General features: G+C 42.1%; 1 protein-coding gene and 1 non-coding gene across 2 annotated transcripts in view; both read right to left on the bottom strand.

Moving 5' to 3' along the window:
• The window catches only part of MICOS10 (mitochondrial contact site and cristae organizing system subunit 10), a 35,457-nt gene extending 12,770 nt beyond the window's left edge, over positions 1 to 22,687 (bottom strand). Inside the window, exon 1 of the mRNA XM_022551820.3 lies at positions 22,563 to 22,687. Within this exon, the coding sequence (XP_022407528.1) occupies positions 22,563 to 22,626 (64 nt within the window). The 5' untranslated portion in view covers positions 22,627 to 22,687. The remainder of the gene's footprint in view (positions 1 to 22,562) is intronic.
• LOC115803889 (U6 spliceosomal RNA) lies at positions 3,121 to 3,229 on the bottom strand. Its single transcript, XR_004024690.2, has one exon. It is a non-coding gene; the product is annotated as a U6 spliceosomal RNA (small nuclear RNA).
• Positions 22,688 to 23,128: the final 441 nt, after the last annotated feature.

Below are 23,128 nucleotides of genomic sequence, written 5' to 3' on the forward strand. Positions count from 1 at the left end.
TATAAAAATGCAACATCTACAATGTTTTCATGAACACCAAATAACATCACATAAAGTGAAGAGCATTTGCTAAGCACTAATGCTTCAGGATTAAATTACCTCATTACATCTTCACAATAAACTTCTCTTATTAGCCCCATTTTATAGACCAAGAAACTGAGACACAGAAAGGTTAAGTAACTTGCCTCAGGTCACATGTCTGGGATTTGAACCCAGGCAGTCTGACTCCAGAGGCCTCGTCTTTGGTCACCATGTTAACCCTGCCACCGGTGTGGCCTCCTCACAGATATACAGTTATTAATCAATCTGACTTACCAAAGGAAACTAGATACCTTCCAAAATTCATCCTAGCCAACACTATGTGTGGGCATTTCCTTCATTACACAAACTGAGCACCCACTGTGTGCCAAGCACTATAATAGGCCCCAGGAAATAAGGTTCTGCTCTCAGTAAGTTCATTATTTAGTGTTAGAGCCTACTGATAATTAGAAACTCGAAGTACAAGGAACAATGACAGAAACAGGATGTGCTAGACGCACTGAGAAGGGCACGCAAACCATCCTGGAGGGTTAGAGAAGGGGGAAGGAGAGAAGGGGAGGAGAGAAACGCACTATGAGGAGCTCCCGGTCACTAAATTACCGTGTGCAGTGGGAAATAAAGCCAGACAGTCTCCTATGGCAAACTAGGGATCTTGGCCTCTATTACAAGCAGTAGGGAAGCAGTGGCAGAAATTAAGCAGGGAAACAACATATCAGATGTGTACTTTACAACAGCCCACTCACAGCAATGAGGACAGATTTGAAGAAGGCTCCATCCAAGATGGAGACACCAGTTAGGAGAAAGCCATTGCAGGGGGCCGGGTGGGAGCTAGGTCCACACTTCTGATTCTCCCTTCTCTGCTATCTGACTGAAAAATGTGACCCTACATACTTTGATCTGTCCTCAACACCACACTCCCCCCACCCCCTGCCTTTGTGTGCTGCATGCCTAGCAGAAATGCGAGACGGTACTAAATGAAAGCAGGACAGGTTAAAGCACAACTCTGACCAGGGATTAGGAATTTCTGAGGAGTGGGAGTGACCACACTTTATGATGATTCTTAAATAAGGGATGCTTAGGTAAAGATATAGTCATGGAGAAATGCAGAGATGGAAAAGGGGGTCAAATATTTTTAAAATATACCAATGGTTTTGCAATTAAGGTAGTGTTGGTGCAAATGGTGACTATCCCAGACCAGCATTCACAAAAGTGTGGGAATGGCTTGTCTGAATTTCGGGGACCTCTGTGAGCAAGCAACTTTTTCTTTGCTGTTCAAATCTGGCTCTCAGGCTTCCCTGGTGGCGCCGTGGTTAAAAGTCCGCCTGCCAATGGAGGGGACATGGGTTCAAGCCCTGATCCGGGAAGATCCCACACGCCGCAAAACAACTAAGCCTGTGCACCACAACTACTGAGCCTGCGCTCTAGAGCCCGTGCGCTACAACTAATGAGCCTGCGAGCCACAACTACTGAAGCCCACACACCAGGAGCCTGTGCTCTGCAACGAGAGAAGCTACCGCAATGAGAAGCCCCCGCACTGCAACCAAGAGTAGCCCCCGCTCGCCGCAACTAGAGAAAGCCCGCACGCAGCAACGAAGACCCAGCACAGCCAAAGTTAAATAAAATAAATAAAATTTTTAAATTAATTAATTTAATTTAAATGTCTTCTTAAAAATCTAGCTCTCATAAGGTGCCCAAGACTATGAGGTTTAGGAAACAGCACCCAGCTGACTTTCTATTACAGTAGTATTCTACAGTCATTCTTTCTTTTTCTGTTTTTTAAAATGTATTTATTTATTTATTTATTTATGGCTGCATTGGGTCTTCATTGCTGTGCGCGGGCTTTCTCTAGTTGCAGAGAGCGGGGGCTACTCTTCGTTGCAGTGAGCAGGCTTCTCATTGCAGTGGCTTCTCTTGTTGTGGAGCACAGGCTCTAAGCGCATGGGCTTCAGTAGTTGTGGTTCGTGGGCTCTAGAGCGCAGGCTCAGTAGTTGTGGTTCACGGGCTTAGCTGCTCCGCAGCATGTGGGATCTTCCTGGACCAGGACTCGAACCCGTGTCCCCTGCATTGGCAGGCGGATTCTTAATCACTGTGCCACCAGGGAAGCCTACAGTCTTTCTTAAAGGCGTAAGTACTCTACAAAGCCCCATAAATAAACCTCTCCAAATCCCTGGACTTGCATACATTAAGAAACCAAAAATTTAGTTTTCATACACTGAGTGAAGAAAAAACAAGTCTTCCAAAAGATAAGCTATGCACTGAAATAAAATGAACTTCAAGTTGCAATTGGAACAAGGGAAAAAAAGTAATTTTTTCAATGGTCACAGCCAATCTCTTCTGGGAAAACATAAGATTAGTAGCATTTATACTAATGTCAAGACAACATAAGATTAGAGCAGTAATATACTGTATTTTTGCTTCTAATCAGAGGGGGATATTATAAGCTCACATACAGGCTTACGCTGAAATGGTTAAAAAAAAAAAATTCCTACAACTCATGGACTTCAGTGTAGTCATCTGAAATGATGCCAAGAAACTAGCAGCTTTCTTAGGACTACCTTCCTAGTAAAAAGTGAATTATGTTGCTCAAATCATTTGCTTCAGTTAATCATTTAAAATCTATCAAAAAGGAATTCTGAGTAGTTTATATGTGCAGGTTCTGACAAACAATCAGAAACATTTGTTTCTAACATTTGTCAAAGTAGGTCTACAAATTCGTCAACAATTATGTCAGAGTGTATAATAATTACAAATTATCCTAAGCATTCTAATGCAGGTTTAGGTTGGATAAAGGAAACGGAAGTAAAAGCAATGGATTTCAATTCCTCCCATATACACTGTTAACTATTAATCAAATTCTACCTGAAGAAATACACAATTGAGGCAACTTGGTCATGGGTCTCTATTATTTTAAACAAGCACCTGGGCCACACTGCGATCTGCCCCCCCATCTGCCCTCTCTCCCAGACACATCTCACTTGTACCATTTTTCTAAATGGCTCCCCATCCTCCATTAATATTGACCATATTTTCATATCCCATATTCTTCCAGAATGTTATTCTAAGTGGTACCCCCCCCTTTTTTTAAATATGGAATGCTTCACGAATTTGTGTCATCCTTGCTCGGGGGCCATGCTAACCTTCACTGTATCATTCCAATTTTTTTTAGTGTATGTGCTGCAGAAGTGAGCACACCTCTTTATCCTTTATTTCTTGTTCCTATCATGCTTTCTAAAAAGCATTTCAGGGACTTCCCTGGTGGTCCAGTGGTTAAGAATCCGCCTTCCAATGCAGGGGACGCGGGTTCAATCCTTGCTCAGGGAACTAAGATCCCACATGCCGCAGGGCAACTAAGCTCACATGCCACAACTAGAGAGCCCACGTGCCACAACTACAGAGCCCACATGCTCTGGAGCCCATGCCACAAAACTAGAGAGAAGCCCTCGCACCGCAACGAAAGATCCCAAGTGCCCCAACTAAGACCCAATGCAGCCAAAAATAAATAAATAAATTTAAAAATAAATAAATAAAAAGCATTTCAAATTCACTTTCTCCACTTCTTTTAAAAAGGACAAGTTAAGGGCTTCCCTGGTGGCGCAGTGGTTGAGAGTCTGCCTGCTGATGCAGGGGACATGGGTTCGTGTCCTGGTCCGGGAAGACCCCACATGCCGCGGAGCGGCTGGGCCCGTGAGCCATGGCCGCTGAGCCTGCGCGTCCAGAGCCTGTGCTCCGCTATGGGAGAGGACACAATAGTGAGAGGCCCACGTACCGCAAAAAAAAAAAAAAAAAAAAGAATGACAAGTTAAATTGTTAATAATCATTATCTAGATTCCAATGGACTTTCACTATAAGTAATACAGTTCTTTTTTTTTTTACAAGTATGTATTTAGTCAAAAAAACAAAAAAGACCTAAAAATTATAAGCTATGCTTTCTTTAAAGTCATTCTAGGGAACTCCCTGGTGGTCCAGTGGTTAGGACTCCACGATTTCACTGCTGAGGGTGCGGGTTCAATCTCTGTTCAGGGAACTAGGATCCCAGAAGCCATGCGGTGTGGCCAAATTTAAAAAAAAAAAAAAAGTCATTCTAATTATCCTGTTCCTTTTTCTTTTTTTTTCCACTTCATTTCCCATTATGTTTGTTGCTGAAAGAGTCTGTGTGTACAGATGTACTATATGTATGAATATTCGACCCTGTGTTGGGTGAGTGTAGTCTGGCAGGGCTGTGGCAGGGGAGTCGTAAAGAATGAGAAGTCTAGAGAAGTTACATTTGTCATGGGCAGGATTTCTCAACCTTGACTGCTGACATTTGGGGCTGGTACTCCTTTGTCGTGGGTGCTGTTGTTTTAGTGGCATCCCTGTCCACAACCCACCAGATGTCAGTACCCCCACTCCCCCATCCCCCAGTATGGCAACCATACATGGCACCAAACATTGCCAAATGTCCCTGGGGTGAGGGGGTACTTCACCCCCAGTCTAGGGGTTTACAGTTTATAAAATACTTTCACAACCATTAGGTTATTATCTAATCCTGGGCTTCATCAAAACCATGTAGGAATTAGCATCCCAAATTTACAGAAGAGGAAACTGAGGCTCAAAGAAGCCAAAGACTGTCCCAAGCTCACTCAGCTCAAGGCCCACCCTTTCTTTTTTGGCTGCACCGTGCCAAATGGTACACGACCAGGGCTTGAACCCGGGCCACAGCAGTGAAAGCGCCAAGTCCCAACCACTAGACCACCAGGGAATTCCCAAGGCCGACTCTTCTTTCAATGTCCCACACACTGCTTTTCCAGCTGAAGGAGGTTAACACTGCAGGCCCTCAGTTTCCTCACCCTTATAGTGAGAGGCTGGACACAATTCCGTTCCTTCTTCCTCTTCTCTCTTTCAAGGCAGAAAGCCTTTCTTCCAGAGAAATCTTCTGTGAAAGCCCGGTACATTCAAAAGATAAAACTAAGCTGCTATTTGAGGAGTCCAAGTAGCAACCAGGCCCTACCCTCCTGAACCCTGTACTTGTCCCCAGATGGGCCCCGCAAACTCTAGGGCTCTATAGACCACATTTTGAAAACATGATAAACTCCCCTGTTTGTTGTAACATATAAGTTATATGATTCTAGATAGCCATTTCTCAGTTAGAAATGGTCTCTAGCTGAAATAGGAAGCAAACACATTCAATAGAAATGTTATCTTAAACAGAGATCCAAACTACGTTACTGACTGGTCAGTGGTAGGAGAATGAAGAGAGTGTGTGTGTGTGTGTGTGTGTGTGTGTGTGTGTGTGTGTGTGTGTGTGTGTGTGTGTGTGTGTGTGTGCCCCAAGTGTGTGGGACCCCAGTGACTGGGTAAATCCAGGAGGAGCTGTAAAGCAGCAGTCTCGTGGACAAATCTATCCAATATCCAGAACAGAAAGAAACAGGTTCCAAACAAATCACTCTGTATGAACAGACCCTGGGAAACACATCTCAAATTCTCCAGACATCATTTTTCCAATCTGTTAAGTGAAAGGGTTGAAATCACTGTTATCAGCCTTTTTCCCCCCAAAGCATTCAAATTATTTTTCCAAATAAAATCGTATGCAGAAAACATATAAATACAACAGATCAAAGTAGAGTTGCTCTGTTTAGGCAGGGGGAGGGGACTGGGCTGAAAGCCTGACTAGAAATCCACTTGCTCGGCCTTCCCTTTTTGCTCTGTACCTAGCCCCCCTCCGCCAGTGGCAACCACTAGGGTACTTTGGAAGACATTTAAAAACCGCTAGACCAAATGAATCCCTAAGGTTCCTTCCAGCTCTAATAATCTATCATTCTGTAAGTCTATGTATTCATGGAAGTTATTCAACTGGGGCCAAACAAGGAAAGCAACAATGGGACATCACATCCACACCAAGAGCAAATCCCATTAACTTGTCAATCAATGAGAAACTTCATTTATAGGTACCAGTGTAATTTCAAAGTTAGTGAAAAGCTTATTTAAACTAACCTATTAAATAACAAAACTAGACTTAACATATTTATTTAAAGATTATTCATAGTCCCCAACTGTAGGAACCAAATGAACTCAGTAAATAATTTTTTGAACAGAAATTGTTCTCACATTTATTTCCTTACATCATAAAAAAAGCAAAGTTAATGATCCTCCCCACCAAGCATCATTATCATTCCAAGAAGTAATCTGGATAAAGTTTATTGTTTATCATTCCATTTATATAAGTAGGATCGTTTATCACACATGATGTTCTAAAATTTGCTTTTCTCACTTTATGATTATCAAGGACACCTTTCAAGGACATATATATAAGACTTTTTGTGAACATGTTTTCATTTCTCCTGAGTAAATAAATACCCAGGAGTAGAATAGATGGTATGTTTAACTTTATAAGAAACTACCAGTTTTACAAAATGATTGTGCCATTATACTTTCCCAACAACAGTGTACAAGAATTCCAGTTGCTCCACATCCTAGAAAACCTTTACTGTTGTCAGTCTTTTAAACTATTTTAATGGGTGTATAGGGGTATCACATTATGATTTTAATTTGCATTTCCCCAACACCCATTGATGTTAACATCTTTTCATGTTCTTATTTGCCATTAGTATAACTTCTTTTGCAAAGAATCTTTTCAAACATTTTACCAATTTTCTTAGACGGATTGTCTTCTTATGATGAAATTTAAAAATTCTTTATTCTGGAAACAAGTCCTTTATCAGATATATGTATTGCAAATATTCTCTCCCATTCTGTGGCTTGCCTTTTTTTGTTCTCTTAATGGTGTCTTTCAAAGAGCAAGTTTTAAATTTTGATCAAATCCAGCATATCAATTTTTTTCTTTGTGATTTTGCTTTCTGTGACCTAAGAAATCTTTTTTTTTAAGGAATCTTTTTGAACTCAAGGTCACAAAGATTTTTCTCCTATGCTTTCTTTTAGAAATATTTAGTTTTAGCTTTTACATGTCTGTGATTCTTCAAGTTAATTTTTATGTATGATATGTATTTTTATGTATGATAATGAGGTTCATTTTTTTTCTCTCTATGGATACCCAGTTATTCTAGCACAATTTCTTGAAAAGATTTTCCTTTCCCCATTAAACTGCTTTGGCATCTTTGTCAAAAATGAATTGACAATATATTTATGGGTCTATTTCTAGACACTAGCCAATCTCACCGATTTATACGTGTATCCCTTCTCCAACACCACACTGTCTTGTTTACTGAAGCTTTACAGTAAGTCTTGAAATCAGGTAATGTTAGTCTTCCAACTTTTTCTTTTAAAAAATTGCTTTGGGGACTTCCCTGGCAGTTCAGTGGTTAAGACTCTGTGCTTCCACTGCAGGGGGCAAGGGTTCGATCCCTGGTTGGGGAACTAAGATCCCGCATGCCTCAGGGCACAGCCAAAAAAAAAATAAATAAAACACTTTGTTCTGGATTGTTTACATTTTCATGTGGATTTTTAAATGAACTTCTCAATTTCTACAAGTATCTTTGAGCAATATTTTTCTTGCTGAAAAAGAGATAATATAAACTTCCTCACTGAATTGCTAGTAGAGTAAAAAAGGGATAATATATTACTGTGCCAAATACGGTGGCACATAACAGGTATTCAATTAATGTTAACTTCCTCTCTCTTTCCCTCTCTTGGCCTTTAAATAAACAGGATCCAATCTAGCAATGCCCTAACATTTCACTAGTGGGTCAATGGCCATGGTAAAAAATTACCACACCAAATGACTTTTATAAGTAAATATTTGTATTTTCCCTTGGATTCAACACTGAAATGCACTTGCCAGAAAAAGTAATTCAGCATACTTACTAATAAACTGTTTCAGGCCACATTTTAGGGAAGCATAAAACCACAGCCAAAACAAAAATTTAAATATGTTTTCAAGTTCCATATAGTGCCTAATTACATTATTCTACAATACTAACAGAAAATTCTCCTCTAGGAAGATCACAATGTTCCATTATTCATATTGCTGCCGCAAATGGAAAAAGGATTTCTGCTCCCAAACATTGTTTATAAATACATATAACAAACAAAATACAGCTACTAATTCAACAATTAACATGTACTAATTTGAAACCCAAACCTATAAACAACCAAAAACCTTTGAAGTATTTTAGTTTAGCCTAACTGATATCACTCCATGAAATGGAGAGGTATCAGTTTGCAAACACAGGCTACCAAAAGGCACTTTTTGGTGAGCCACCAATACTTTGTGGTAACCCACATTTATCAGATGAACTGATACTTAAAGAAAAACAGTAATTTGCTTTCTTTTTCCATGACTATTCAATGGCCTCTTTCAGTATAGTATTTTTTTTTGAATTTTTGAATTTTACTTTATTTCTTTTTTATACAGCAGGTTCTTACTAGTTATCTATTTTATACATATTAGTGTATACATGTCAATCCCAACCTCCCAATTCATACCACCACCACCACCACAACCCCGCCACTTTCCCCACGTGGTGTCCATACGTTTGTTCTCTACATCTGTGTCTCTATTTCTGCCCTGCAAACCGGTTCATCTGTACCATTTTTCTAGGTTCCACATATATGCGATAATATACGATATTTGTTTTTCTCTTTCTGACTTACTTCACTCTGTATGACAGTCTCTAGATCCATCCGCGCCTCTACAAATGACCCAATTTCATTCCTTTTTATGGTTGAGTAATATTCCACTGTATATATGTACCACATCTTCTTTATCCATTAGTCTGTCAATGGGCATTTAGGTTGCTTCCATGACCTGGCTATTGTAAATAGTGCTGCAATGAACATTGGGGTGCATGTGTCTTTTTGTTTTTTTATTTTTGGCTGCATTGGGTCTTCATTGCTGTGTGCGGGCTTTCTCTAGTTGCAGTGAGCAGGGGCTACTCTTAGTTGCGGTGCGCGGGCTTCTCATTGCAGTGGTTTCTCTTGTTGTGGAGCACGGGCTCTAGGTGCACGGGCTTCAGTAGTTGTGGCATGTGGGCTCAGTAGTTGTGGCTCACAGGCTCCAGAGCGCAGGCTCAGTAGTTGTGGTGCACGGGTTTAGCTGTTCCGTGGCATGTGGGATCTTCCCAGACCAGGGATCGAACCTATGTCCCCTGCATTGGCAGGCGGATTCTTAATCACCGTGCCACCATGGAAGTCCCGCATGTGTCCTTTTGAATTATGGTTTTCTCTGGGTATATGCCCAGTAGTGGGATTGCTGGGTTATATGGTAATTCTAGTTTTAGTTTTTTAAGGAACCTCCATAGTGGCTGTATCAACTGACATTCCCACAAACAGTACAAGAGGATTCCCTTTTCTCCACACCCTCTCCAGCATTTGTTGTTTGTAGACTTTCTGATGATGACCGTTCTAACTGGTGTGAGGTGATACCTCACTGTAGTTTTTATTTGCATTTCTCTAATAATTAGTGATGTTGAGCAGTTGAGCAGCTCTTCACGTGCTTCTTGGCCATCTATATGTCTTCTTTGAGAAATGTCTATTTAGGTCTTCTGCCCATTTTTGGATTGGGTTGTTTGTTTTTTAATATTGAGCTGCTTGAGCTGTTTATATATTTTGGAGATTAATCCTTTGTCTGTTGATTCGTTTGCAAACATTTTCTCCCATTCTGAGGGTTGCCTTTTTGTCTTGCTTGTAGTTTCCTTTGCTTTGCAAAAGTTTTTAAGTTTCATTAGGTCCCATTTGTGTTTATTTTTATTTCTATTACTATAGGAGGTGGATCAAAAAAGATCTTGCTGTGATTTATGTCAAAGAGTGTCCCTCCTATGTTTTTCTCTAAGTGTTTTATAGTGTCCTGTCTTACATTTAGGTCTCTAATCCATTTTGAGTTTATTTTTGTGTATGGCGTTAGAGAGTGTTCTAATTTCATTCTTTAACATGTAGCTGTCCAGTTTTCCCAGCACCACTTATTGAAGAGACTGTCTTTTCTCCATTGTATATCCTTGCCTCCTTTGTTATAGATTAGTTGACCAGTATAGTATTTTTTTAACATTAAAATGGTCTTAAACAATCAATTTAACTACACGTAATTGATTACAGGATGAATACACAAAACCTGCTGGTTAATTCTAAGGTAGGTCAGCTGCTAAATCATTTACTGTCCTACTTTCTTAGCAAGGAAGGCACAAGGCCAAACCCTTTCTTTTCATGAAGATGAATGTATGGCACAGCATTAACTTTCATCTCTGTTGACAGAGCTGCATATAACCAGTGACAAATCTCAAGACATATCAGAAATTAATAAACTGCAAAATGTTACTTGGGCTCCCCTCCTGCCTCTCCTACTTGTCAACCGCAATTCCACTCTCCATTATGTAGGTTTGACATCACCCTGACAACTCCTGCTCATGAGCCTGCATTTCAAGTTCGGTAAACATTACTGCTGTACTGTCACCATTACATCCGTCTCCATTCCACTCCTTCTGCCCCCATCTTAGTTCTGGGTTCCTCTAACCTGATCATTTCACTTATGACATGATTTTGCAATAATATACTAATACATCCCTTGCCCTTATTCTGGGCCTTTCCAATTCATTCCCATAATACTTCAGGGATCTTTCTGAAATCAGACATTCAACCACGTCACTCTTCAGCTTAACATTTAATGGTTTTTCTCAATGCTACACCAAGAGCCATACAATCCAGTAATCCCACTCCTAGGAACATACCCAAGAGAAATAAAACATATGTCCGTATAAAAACTGGTATACTTGGTCACAGCAGCATTATTCATAATAGCAAAAAAGTGTAAACAACCTAAATGTCCATCAACTGATAAATGGATAAACAAAATGTGGTATATCCATACCACAGAATATTATTTGCTACCAGATGTCAATACTATCCAAAGTGATCTACAGATTCGATGCAATCCCTATCAAAATCCTATATTTTCTGCAGAAATAGAAAACACATCTTAAAATTCATATGGAATCTCAAGGGACCCTGAGTAGCCAAAATAATCTTGAAAAAGAACAAACCAAGAGACACATTTCCTGATTTAAAAACTTACTACAAAGCTACAGTTATCAAAACAATGTAGTACTGGGAATTCCCTGGTGGTCCAGTGGTTAGAACTCAGAGCTTTCACTGCCGTGGGTCCGGGTTCAACCCCTGGTCAGGGAACTAAGATCTCTCAAACCACACGGCACAGTCAAAAAAAAAAAAAAACAGTGTAGTACTGGCATAAAGACAGACAGATAGACCAATGGAATAGACAGCCCTGAAATAAACCCTTGCACATATGGTCAAATGGTTTTTGACAAGGGTGCCAAGACCATTCAGTGGGGAAAGACCTGTCTTTTCAACAAATGGTTCTGGGAAAACTGGATATCCACATGCAAAACAAATGAAATCAGACTCTCCTTATCTGGCACCATATACAAAAATTAACAGAATAGGGCTTCCCTGGTGGTGCAGTGGTTGAGGGTCTGCCTGCCGATGTAGGGGACGCGGGTTCGTGCCCTGGTCCGGGAGGGTCCCGCATGCCGTGGAGCGGCTGGGCCCGTTAGCCATGGCCGCTGAGCCTGCACGACCGGAGCCCGTTCTCCACAACGGGAGAGGCCACAACAGTGAGAGGCCCGCATACCGCAAAAAAAAAAAATTAACTGAACACAGTTCAAAAACCTGTAAGACTATAAGACTCTAAGAGGAAACACAGGGCAAAAACATCACCACATTGGATTTGGCAATGATTTCTTGGATATGAAGTCATACAAATACATATATCGGTCTCTGCCTCCAGTTCCTGGCAGAGAGCTCTTAAATCCCTTAGAACTTCCTGGGTGATAGGTGTGTCTTTTACTCTAATGAGGCGACTCTTGATGGGTTCCTGCATAGCTTCAGGATGAGGGCTGATCACCGGAAAGACCAAGTCACGCTTGGAATTTTCAGCCTCATCCCCCATCCTCCAAGAAGGGGAGAGGGGCTGGAGATTGAGTTAATGATTAATCATGTCTTCATGATGAAGCTTCCGAAAAATCCCAAAAGTATGGGGTTCTGAGAGCTTCCAGGATGGTGAACACATCTACATGCCAGGAGGGCTACATGCCAGGAGGGAGGTGCACCCCACCTCCACAGAAACAGAAGCTCCTGCGCTTGGGACCCTTCAGGACCTCACCAAATGTATCTCTTCATCTGACTGTTCATTCATATTCTTTAGTATCCTTGGTAATAAACTGGTAATCTACTAAATAAACTGCTTTCCTGAGCTCTGTGAGCCATTCTAACAAATTATTGAACCCTAAGAGGAAATCATGGGAACCTCTGATTCATAGCCAGTCAGTCAGAAGCGTAGGTAACTATCTGGACTTCTGATTGGCATCTGAAGTGAGAGTCTTAGGGGACTAAGCCCTTAACTCATAGGGTCTGTGCTATCCTGTTATTGTCAGAATTGAATTGTGTAATGGAGCACCCAGCTGGTGTCAGAGAATATCTTGGTGTGGAAAACCCACACATCTACCATCAGAAGTACTGTCAGTATGAGAGTAGATGAGAAACAAGATTTTTGCTGCTCAGACACCAAAAGCACAGTCAACAAAAGAAAAAATTGACAAACTGGACTTCATAAACATTTTTTAATTTTGAGCACCAAAAGATAATACCAGCAGAGCAAAAAGGTATCCCACATACATGGGAGAAAATATTTGCAAATCACAGATCCGATAAAGGATTAATATCAAGAATATATAGAGATGGGACTTCCCTTGTGGCACAGTGGTTAAGAGTCCGCCTGCCAGTGCAGGGGACACGGGTTCAAGCCCTGGTCCGGGAAGATGCCGCAGAGCAACTAAGCCCATGTGCCACAACTACTGAGCCTGTGCTCTAGAGCCGGAGAGCCACAACTACTGAGCCCGCGTGCTGCAACTACCGAAGCCTGCGTGCCTAGAAGCCTGTGACCGCAACAAGAGAAGCCACTGCAATGAGAAGCCCGTGCACCGCAACGAAGAGTAGCCCCCGCTCGCCACAATTAGAGAAAGCCCATGCGCAGCAACAAAGACCCAACGCAACCAAAAATAAATAAATATTTTAAAAAAGAATATATAGAGAAATCCTAAATGCAACAACAACAAAAATAATTCAAAGACGGACAAAGGGGGCTTCCCTGGTGGCACAGTGGCTAAGAATCTGCCTGCCAATGCAGGGGACACGGGTTCAAATGCTGGTCCAGGAAGATCCCACATGCCGCGGAGCAACTAAGCCCGTGAGCCACAACTACTGAGCCTGCGCTCTAGAGCCCGTGAGCCACAACTACTGAGTCCGCGTGCCACAACTACTGAAGCCCGCACGCCTAGAGACCATGCTCCACAACAAGAGAAGCCACCACAGTGAGAAGCATGCGCACCCCAAAGAAGAGTAGACCCCGCTCGCCACAACTAGAGGAAGCCCGCGCGCAACAAAGACCCAACACAGCCAAAAATAAATGATAAAAAAAAAATGGACAAAGAACTTGAACTGACATTTCTCCAAAGAAGATATACAAATGGCCAATAAGTATATGAAAAGATGCGCTGAACATCACTAATTATTAGAGAAATGCAAATCAAAGTTACAATGAGATACTACCTTACATTGATTAGGATGGCTACTATTAAAAAAATTTTTTTAAAAGAAAAGAACAAATGTTGGTGAGGATGTGAAGAAACTGCGACTCTTGGGCAGTATAAGTAAGAATGTAAAATGGTACAGCCACAACGGGCTTCCCTGGTGGCACAGGGGTTAAGAATCTGCCTGCCAGTGCAGGGGACACGGGTTCGAGCCCTGGTCCGGGAAGATCCCACATGCCGCAGAGCAACTAAGCCTGTGTGCCACAACTACTGAGCCTGCACTGTAGAACCTGCGAGCCACAACTACTGACCCCGCGAGCAACAACTATTGAAGCCCGCAGGCCTAGAGCCCATGCTCCACAACAAGAGAAGCCACTGCAATGAGAAGCCCGCGCACCGCAACAAAGAGTAGCCTCCACCAGCCGCAACTAGAGAAAGCCCGTGCTCAGCAAGGAAGACCCAACACAGCCTAAATAAAAAAATAAACAGAGTAAACCCTGAAGACATTATACAAAGTGAAATAAGCCAATCTCAAAAAGACAAATACTGTACGATTCTACTTACATGAGGTACTTAAGAGTAGTCAAAATCACAGAGGCAGAAAGTAGAGTGGTGGTTGTCCGGGGCTGGGAGGTATGGGCAGGAGTAGAGAGTTATTAACTGGGTACAGAGTTTCAGTTTTACAAGATGAAGAGTTATGGAGATAGACGATGGAATGAGTGTACAGCACTGTGAACATATTTAACACTACTTAGTGGTACACCTGAAGACGGTTAAGATGGTCAATTTAAAAATGTTTTAATTTAAGTTAAAATTTTAAAAATTTTATTGAAATATAGTTGATTTACAATGTGTTAGTTTTGGGTATACTATATAAACTGAATAAAAAGCAATTCAGTTTTATATATGTATATGTGTATGTGTATATATATATATATATATATATATATATATAACTTTTTCAGGTTCTTTTCCATTATAGGCTATTACAAGATATTGAATATAGTTCCCAGTGCTATACAGTAGGTCCTTGTTGTTCATCTATTTTATATATAGTAGTGTGTATATGTTAATCTCAAACTCCTAATTTATCCCCCCCATAAAACAGTAAATTTTGTTATTTGTATTTTATCACAATTAAAAAATATATATTGAGGGAAAATACCCCTCAAGACTATGAGGATTAAATGAGATAATGTAACATGCTTAGCACAGTGTCTGGCACATAGTAAGTGCTCAATAAATGGTAGCCATTATCATCACTCCCGGAAGGAGCCAAAGTCTCTCTCTCCTCTGGGACGATGCCTGGACAGTTTCTGAGACCTGAAATGCAGGCCTCCACCCGGTCCACCTACTAAACACCTAAGATGGAATTCTCTAAGATGGAATTCCAAAGTCTCCACCTCCTTTTCACATTCCTCAATAAGGTAAGCCCCTCAAGGGTAGGCCCAGTGCCTATTCATCTGTCCACCCCTCCCCCGAGATTTCCACAATGCCTGGTATTAAATTGCTTAGAGAAGTATACATTAATTATTACTACTATGTATATAAAACTGGAATACCAATTGTCGGACTTCCACACCACCCACAATAGCCGTGATAGGAGCAAATGTGTTATTTTAACTTACGATTGCTATCCTTCATTCACATGCCTGCAGTTAGTATTTACCAAGTACAGGTAATGTACTAACCACTGTGCAGAGATTATCTCATTTTATCATCACTTGTAAACAACTGCCATTTTATAGTTGAGGAAACTGAGGCACAGAGAGGTAATTATTGGTACATTTATTTCTAATGCAAAAAATCAGGCAAAAGCAAAGGAAAGGCATGTGAATGCTATCACAGTCCATTAAATGGGATACATTCTAGTGGCTGCTTATAAATGCCCACGGCTTGCATGTTTCCTTATGCTTAATACACCTGGCTTGCAAGGACAGCCTTTTTCAGGAAAGTATCATGGCATTGGGCAACCCCTCTCCCAACCGTGACATCTCTTTCTCCTCTTTTAGATTTTCTGGCCAATACATGTATTATTAAGACTAGATATTCCTGGGACTTCCCTGGTGGCGCAGTGGTTAAGAATCCACCTGCCAACGCAGGGGACATGGGTTCGAGCCCTGGTCCGGGAAGACCCCACATGCCGCGGAACAATTAAGCCCGTGTGTTGTAACTACTGAGCCTGCGCTCTAGAGCCCACAAGCCACAAATACTGAGCCCGCCTGCTGCAACTACTGAAGCCCGTGCACCTAGAGCCCATGCTCTGCAACAAGAGAAGCCACCGCAATGAGAATCCCGTGCACCACAACGAAGAGTAGCCCCCACTCGCCGCAACTAAAGCCCCCGCACATCAACTAAGACCCAACACAGACAAAAATAAATTAATTAATCAAAATTTTTTAAAAAAAGACTAGATATTCCTTACTCTGGTCTCAAAGTGGGAGTGAAATGTGGGGGAGAAGGGACATAGCCAATTTCACAGTTTTTTCACATTAAGGATTCCCAAGGCCTCCAAATGAATCCACAAAGTACTGGAACGAGATTCTCCTCAAAGCTTCCTCCAGCAAATCTGGGGCCATAGCTTCTGCCACACAGACATCAACTTGGTCGTGAGGTCACACTGCATTCGAGAGTGAGTCGTAACAGCACTCTAAGGTCAATGACAATGCTTCTATGACCTACACTCGCAGGGCTTAGATATTCTCAAATTGCAGGGAAGGACCTCCATAAGTCTCATAAACTCTGATTTTCTCATCTCTTAGGATCTTATTTCCCCTGGGAAACAGAAAATAGATAAAACCTCCCATCCAGTCCGAGTGACAAGCAAAGGTGAGCGCATCAGCTCTGTCCCAGAACTATTAAGACTCCTGTGTTAGCACAAGACTAGGCCTCCTATTCTCATTAGCAAGAATGTGTGTCTTATTCATGTGGGTACACACAAGACTAACTACTCAGTATGTACAAGGAAAATATCAATAAATGGCACAGCCCTTGAGCGGAGTGGGAAAGAAAACCAGAGCATTCAATAAATCTGATAAAACAAAAATAAATTCATAAAATTAGCAAAAGCCATTAATGACGCATTCACATAAACTAATGGAACATGCTATTCATAAAACGTAATATTCTTCACTCCTTTTTAATTTCCTGCAATAAGGCTTTGGCAGTACCACTTAAACCAACATCATGCTCTACTTGTTTAAATAAAAAAGTGCTCTCTGGTTTATGTTTCTTGGTTGACTACTCCCAAATATTTCTAATACTACTTTATTATTAAGATTACTGACAATAATTTACATGCCCAGATGAAGTTAAAAGTTGGTAAAAGTTCCAAGAGTACAAGGACACATGATCAAAGTGTGAACTGGCAGAAACTCACATGAAATATACCCTACTTGGACTTTTAAAATTTAAATGCTAATTCAGTTAATAAAGACACTGAGTAGCAGATACAGGCTGAGCACAGAGTCTACAAAATTCTCAGCAACACATATCATTCATTTAACAATAGTTACTGTATGCCTCCTCTATCCCAGGGGCTGGTGGTCGACAGTGAACAGAATAGTCTCTGGTTCTCACGAAGTTTACATTCTAGGGAGGAGGGACAATCAAGTAAAGAAACAAATTGCAAATTCCAGATGGTGATAAGAGCTATTAAGAAAAATTAGTGGGGCTTCCCTGGTGGCACAGTGGTTCAAAATCTGCCTGCCATCTACCCTGAGAAAACCATAATTCAAAAAGAGTCATGTACCACAATGTTCATTGCAGCACTATTTACAATAGCCAGGACATGGAAGCAACCTAAGTGTCCACTGACAGGTGAATCATAGAGATGTGGCACATATATACAATGGAATATTACTCAGCCATAAAAAGAAACAAAATTGAGTTATTTGTAGTGAGGTGAATGGACCTAGAGACTGTCACACAGAGTGAAGTAAGTCAGAAAGAGAAAAACAAATACCATATGCTAACACATATATATGGAATCTAAAAAAAAAAAAAAAGGTTCTAAGAACCTAGGGTCAGGATAGGAATAAAGATGCAGATGTAGAGAATGGACTTGAGGACACAGGGAGGGGGAAGGGTAAGCTGGGACGAAGTGAGAGAGTGGCATGAACATATATACACTACCAAATGTAAAATAGATAGCTAGTGGGAAGCAGCCACATAGCACAGGGAGATCAGCTCGGTGCTCTGTGACCACCTAGAGGGGTGGGATAGGGAGGGTGGGAGGGAGATGCAAGAGGGAGGAGATATGGGGATATATGTATATGTATAGCTGATTCCCTTTGTGATACAGCAGGAACTAACACACCACTATAAAGGAATTATACTCCAATAAAGGTGTTAAAAAAAAAAAAAAAAAAAAAAAACGCCTGCCAGTGCAGGGGACACAGGTTCGAGCCCTGGTCCGGGAAGGTCCCACATGCCGCAGAGCAACTAAGCCCATACGCCACAACTACTGAGCCTGCGCTCTAGAGGCTGCGAGCCACAACTACTGAGCCCGCATGCCACAACTACTGAAGCCCGCATGCCTAGAGACTGTGCTCCGCAACAAGAGAAGCCACCACCACAAGAAGCCCAGGCACAGCAACAAAGAGTAGCCCCCGCTCGCTGCAACTAGAGAAAGACGGCGCACAGCAAAGAAGACCCAACACAGCCAAAAATAAAATTAAATTAAATTAATTAATTTTTAAAAAAAGCTTTAAAAGAATTTAGTGATGTGATGGAGAATAAATAGGACACCTAGGAACTTCTTAAATGCTAACAATGTTATTATTATTTTTTAAAGACATTAGTCTCAAACCTTATGGATGAACTAGGGAGAAAGGAAAAATCTGAGGGGAAGAAAGGAAAAGAAAGGAACAAGAAGTGAAAGAAGAGAGAAACATGTTTAACAAACAATGGCCTGTTGTGCCTATTACAGGGAGGCAGTGTGTTTTGTTTTGTTTCTTTGAGTCAGTGAGCTCAATACACCAGGTCAAACCATATTAGAAATCTTCCATCCCACATACTCCTATTACACACAAATAAATAGATATTTTTAAACCAGAATATGGGGGAAATAGAACTGCTTTCCCTATGATAGGAAAGGAGAGGTGGTATTTATAAATAAATGTAGTTCTTCCTATAGGACAAAATCATATGAGAACATTACTCAAGCTTCAGAGTAAATCCTTGAAGTACAATTTTTAAAACAACTTGTGTCTAAAGTACATGCTTATGAGGGCTCTTTAACTCAGCTGTACAATATCTAGGCTAAACATGAGCGATTAAAATAGTCATTTTTCAGCAAATCGGTGGGAAAAGAATGAAAACACTTAATTATAAGGTGCCAAACAGAGAAGTGCTCACCAGGGGAGCTGTCCATCCACCTTGACCTCCCTTCAGTCTCTCTGAAGCCAGAGAATATGAAATTATCAATATGCAGCTGAAAGCTTGCCTTGGTCCTTCTTCCCTGCCTACATCTTCTACAAAACCTCTATCTTATTATGGCAGGCTGCCGTTCCTGAGTCTCCATCTCCATTTTGAAGTACTAGAAAAGCAAGCAGCCAAAGAAGCTTGCTTCTAAAGAGTTCTATAACCTCTATAACTTCTAAAGAGTTCTATAACCTCACTGCCTATAGGAATAGGAACTAACACACTCATAGAGAAGACTGTTCATTCCAGGGACTTCCCTGGTGATCCAGTGGTTTAGAATCTGCCTTCCAATGCAAGGGATGCAGGTTCAATCCCTGGTCGGGTAACTAAGATCCCACATGCCGCGGGGCAACTAAGCCCTCAGACTCTAGAGCCCATGCGCCACAACTAGAGAGAAGCCCGCGTGCCACAACGAAAGATCCTACATGCCGCAACTAAGACCTAAGGCAGCCAAAAAAAAAAAAAAAAAAAAGTGTTCATTCCATAGTCTCAAATACCTCTTAGACGAAAGTCCCCCAAAATTACACTTCCATGCTTCATTTCTCATATGCCCTTTCTCTACGTCCATTACTTCAGGGACAACCCCCTCAAAATCTGAACTCAGCTTCTCCCTCAAAATTAAAAACTTCTTCTCAACCTCATTATCATTCTCAAACAGATTCAACCATGTAAGCAGAAAAACAATCAAAATTATGAGCTTTTTTCTCACTACAGTCTCTCTCCTGCCACCTCACATGATCAGTTACTAAGTCTTATATGTAACTTAGTATAATGAGGTGCACATGCACCCCTCCTGCTTTACTTCCAAATTCTTATCAATGACATCACCACTTAACCAAGTTCTAACCTTGGAGTCATCTTTATAAGAAATGAAATGAGGCAAAGTTAACCCAGTTGGAGAGAAGATAAAGAAAATAGCATTTATTGAGTTCCTACTATGTACTTGGCACTGTGCTAGCCCAGGAGGTGGGTATTACTATCTCCTTTTTATAAATGAGGGATAAAGTTTGAAGTTTCTCAAACAGACCCATCCTTTCTGGTCTAACAGTTCAGACTTTTATCACTTCACATTCACAGTACTGTTAGCCTCCTCTACTCCTGATTTGTTCTATATAAAACACTGCCAGGACAATCATACCAAAATTCCATTTACATCACATAAGTTCCCTGTTGAGGGCACTGAAATGCCTTCTCTTTCCCTATCTGCCCACTGACTGGCCCATAGCTCAGTACATATTTGTTACTTAAAACCATCTCATGGGCTTCCCTGGTGGCACAGCGGCTGAGAATCTGCCTGCTAATGCAGGGGACACGGGTTCGAGCCCTGGTCTGGGAGGATCCCACATGCCGCGGAGCAACTAGGCCCGTGAGCCACCACTACTGAGACTGCACGTCTGGAGCCTCTGCTCCACAACGAGAGGCCGCGATAGTGAGAGGCCCGCGCACCGCTATGAAGAGTGGCCCCCGCTTGCCACAACTAGAGAAAGCCCTCGCACAGAAACGAAGACCCAACACAGCAAAAATAAATTAATTAATTAATAAACTCCTACCCCCAACATCTAAAAAAAAAAAAAAAAAATCTCATGATTCCCTACTAGCCTCGATTTACTGAGCCCTGGGAGCAGAAAGTAATAGATTTTTAAAGACAAAGGTGCTGAATATGCAGAATGCATGTGAAAAAGTCAAAGCCAACTCAAAAGCCTTCAAGGTAAAGTAGAATCTCTCTAAGGTAATCCACAATTCTGACTCCACTCAAAGCAGCCTTGTTTAGGGAGTAGGCGGGTGCTGAAATTAGAATGCCTGGGTCTAACCCCAGCTCCTCCACTCCTAGCCACTTAACCTCTCCGTGCTTCAATTCCTCCTCCATAAAAGTTCAACCAGCCTCTGCTCAAGTTCTTCCACTCTCCCTGACTATCCAAGTCCAAGTCATTATCCAAAGCTCTACTAAAGGCCCACTTCCCTCAACCCACCACTCCATTTACTTGATTTATAATAATAGCTCTGCAGCAAAAAGTCTAAATAACTTATTTTAGTTTTTATCTGTAATCATATATCACCATGCTTCATTTAATTATTCCACCTGTGTATGCCCCACCAATGTCCCACTCATGAATGACACACACTACTTACTGCCTCAGGTGATCAGCAGTGGCACAGTATCAATATTAACAATTATTACTACCACCATTTACTGAATATATAGTAAGTGCCAGGCATTGTGCAAGTATCTTGTGTACTTTTCTGTCCTTCAGTCTTCATAATCCTTTTAGGTAAATCTATCTCTTTATCCCCATTTCATAGTTAAGGAAGCCTCTACATAAACTCACTCATTTAATCCTCAAAACAACTCTGTGAGATAGCAATATTATTGCCAATTTACAAATGAGCAAGCAGGCACAGAGAGGTTAGATAACTTGCCCGAAATCACACAGCCGGTAAGTGGTGAATTCGAGGATGAAGGGGTAGCTCTGATAAATTACTTCATTTACTGACTCATTCTCAACATTTTTTATTAAGCACTCTTCTGGGAGCTGAGGCTACAGCAGTGAATGAACCAGAAAACATCCCTGCTCTCATGGACCTTACAATTTTATTTCTTTTCCAATATTTTCATTCAAGGGCACAATCCTAAATCCTCTTAAATACTTTTTTAAGATTTCCATACAAAAATATCAAAATTAGATAATAAAAATTAGTATCGAAGAAAAGTATGGTACTTGAAGCCAGAAAACCTGGGTTAAATTCCCAACTTTGTCATTGATTAGGCCCTGGGCAAATCCCTTCACTTGACTCTCAATTTCATGACTTGTATTAAATAATGTACTAAGTTGCACACCAAGCACAGAGTCTGGCACTTAGTGAGTTTCCCTCTTTCCCTCTCCCCTCCAAGCAGTGACTTCATAATTTTTGTGTCGTCCCTGAGCACGTGTTAAAAGGCTACACCGAGTTACACTAAGGGCTGAAAAGTTACCAATCACTATCTTACTTTCCAAGGCAATTCTAATTCCAGATCACCATCACTATGTCTCGGATTTCAGGCCCCAGACTACTCTGATGCCTATAAACCAGGTTACAATTCGGGAATGACAACAACTCACGTTAAAGCCTGACAGTATCTATAAAATGCTCCCGATGACCTTCTTAGAGGGCACTTTTGATTCAGCAGAGGAGGAATGTGGCCTCCAGGCCAAGCTGCACGCCCCGTGCAAGAGATGTGACACGAGGGAGGAGAATTTCCAGCCTCCAGCCCAAGGTTGCGCCCTGCATACTGCTTCAACTCGCAGAGCTCCCCAACTCTCCTGCCACCTGCCAACCCGACCCCCACCTCCTCGGGGCTGCCTCTCCACCCCTCCCGCCTCGGGCAGCCGCCCAGGCTCCTGGAGCCCGCGTCCCCAGCCGCCGTAGTGACCTCCCGCCCGGGCCCGGACAGCTCTCCCTGGCCTGAGGGGCTGGAACAGGCCAAACGGCCTGACCTCTCCCGGGGCTTCTCCTCCGCCCTCCGGGTCAGCGGAGCCTTGAGCCAACTTATCGGCTCCGGGTGGGGCCTGCCGGAGACGAGGAACCCCTTACCTATCTTCACGACAGCATCCGCCAAGCACCGGTCCCACTTCCTGCCGAGCTCCGAATCCGACATGTTCCCCACCCGCAGTTCCAGCTTTCCGGACCGTCGGGCCCCGCGCTCAAACCCCAGGCAACTATCGCGAGAGCCGCCTCCTTTCCCATGCCCGGAAGGCCGACGACGGCCCGCCAGATATCGCGAGATGATCTGACAGCTTCCGTACTTTCCGGTTTTTTTCAGTTGGTCGTCAAGGTGACGGGTTGCCTGGAGGCCAGAGGTGACCCTGACCTTGGAGCCGCGCCTACCTAAGGGTTGCGAAGCAGACAGGTTTCCTAGGCGGCATCCAGAGCCCTGTCTGGAAGGTCCTTCCACAACACCAGCTCCCGACGTTGGCCTTGGAAATTCCCAGGGCAAGTGAGGGCACAGCGCTGGATCTATTCATTCATTTACTCGTCTTGGCTTTTTCTCCTCCCTCATTCACTCATTTATTGCAGTGGAACTCCCGCCTTCACCACCAACACAGAAATTGCTCTGGCAAACGTCACCTATTGCGGGGACTTCCCTGGTGATCCAGTGA

The sequence above is a fragment of the Delphinapterus leucas genome, chromosome 1 (assembly GCF_059928025.1).
Source record: "Delphinapterus leucas isolate spDelLeu-1000000601 "Yukka" chromosome 1, BTC_Dleu_Yukka2, whole genome shotgun sequence".
In the NCBI taxonomy this organism is placed as follows: Eukaryota; Metazoa; Chordata; class Mammalia; order Artiodactyla; family Monodontidae; genus Delphinapterus; species Delphinapterus leucas.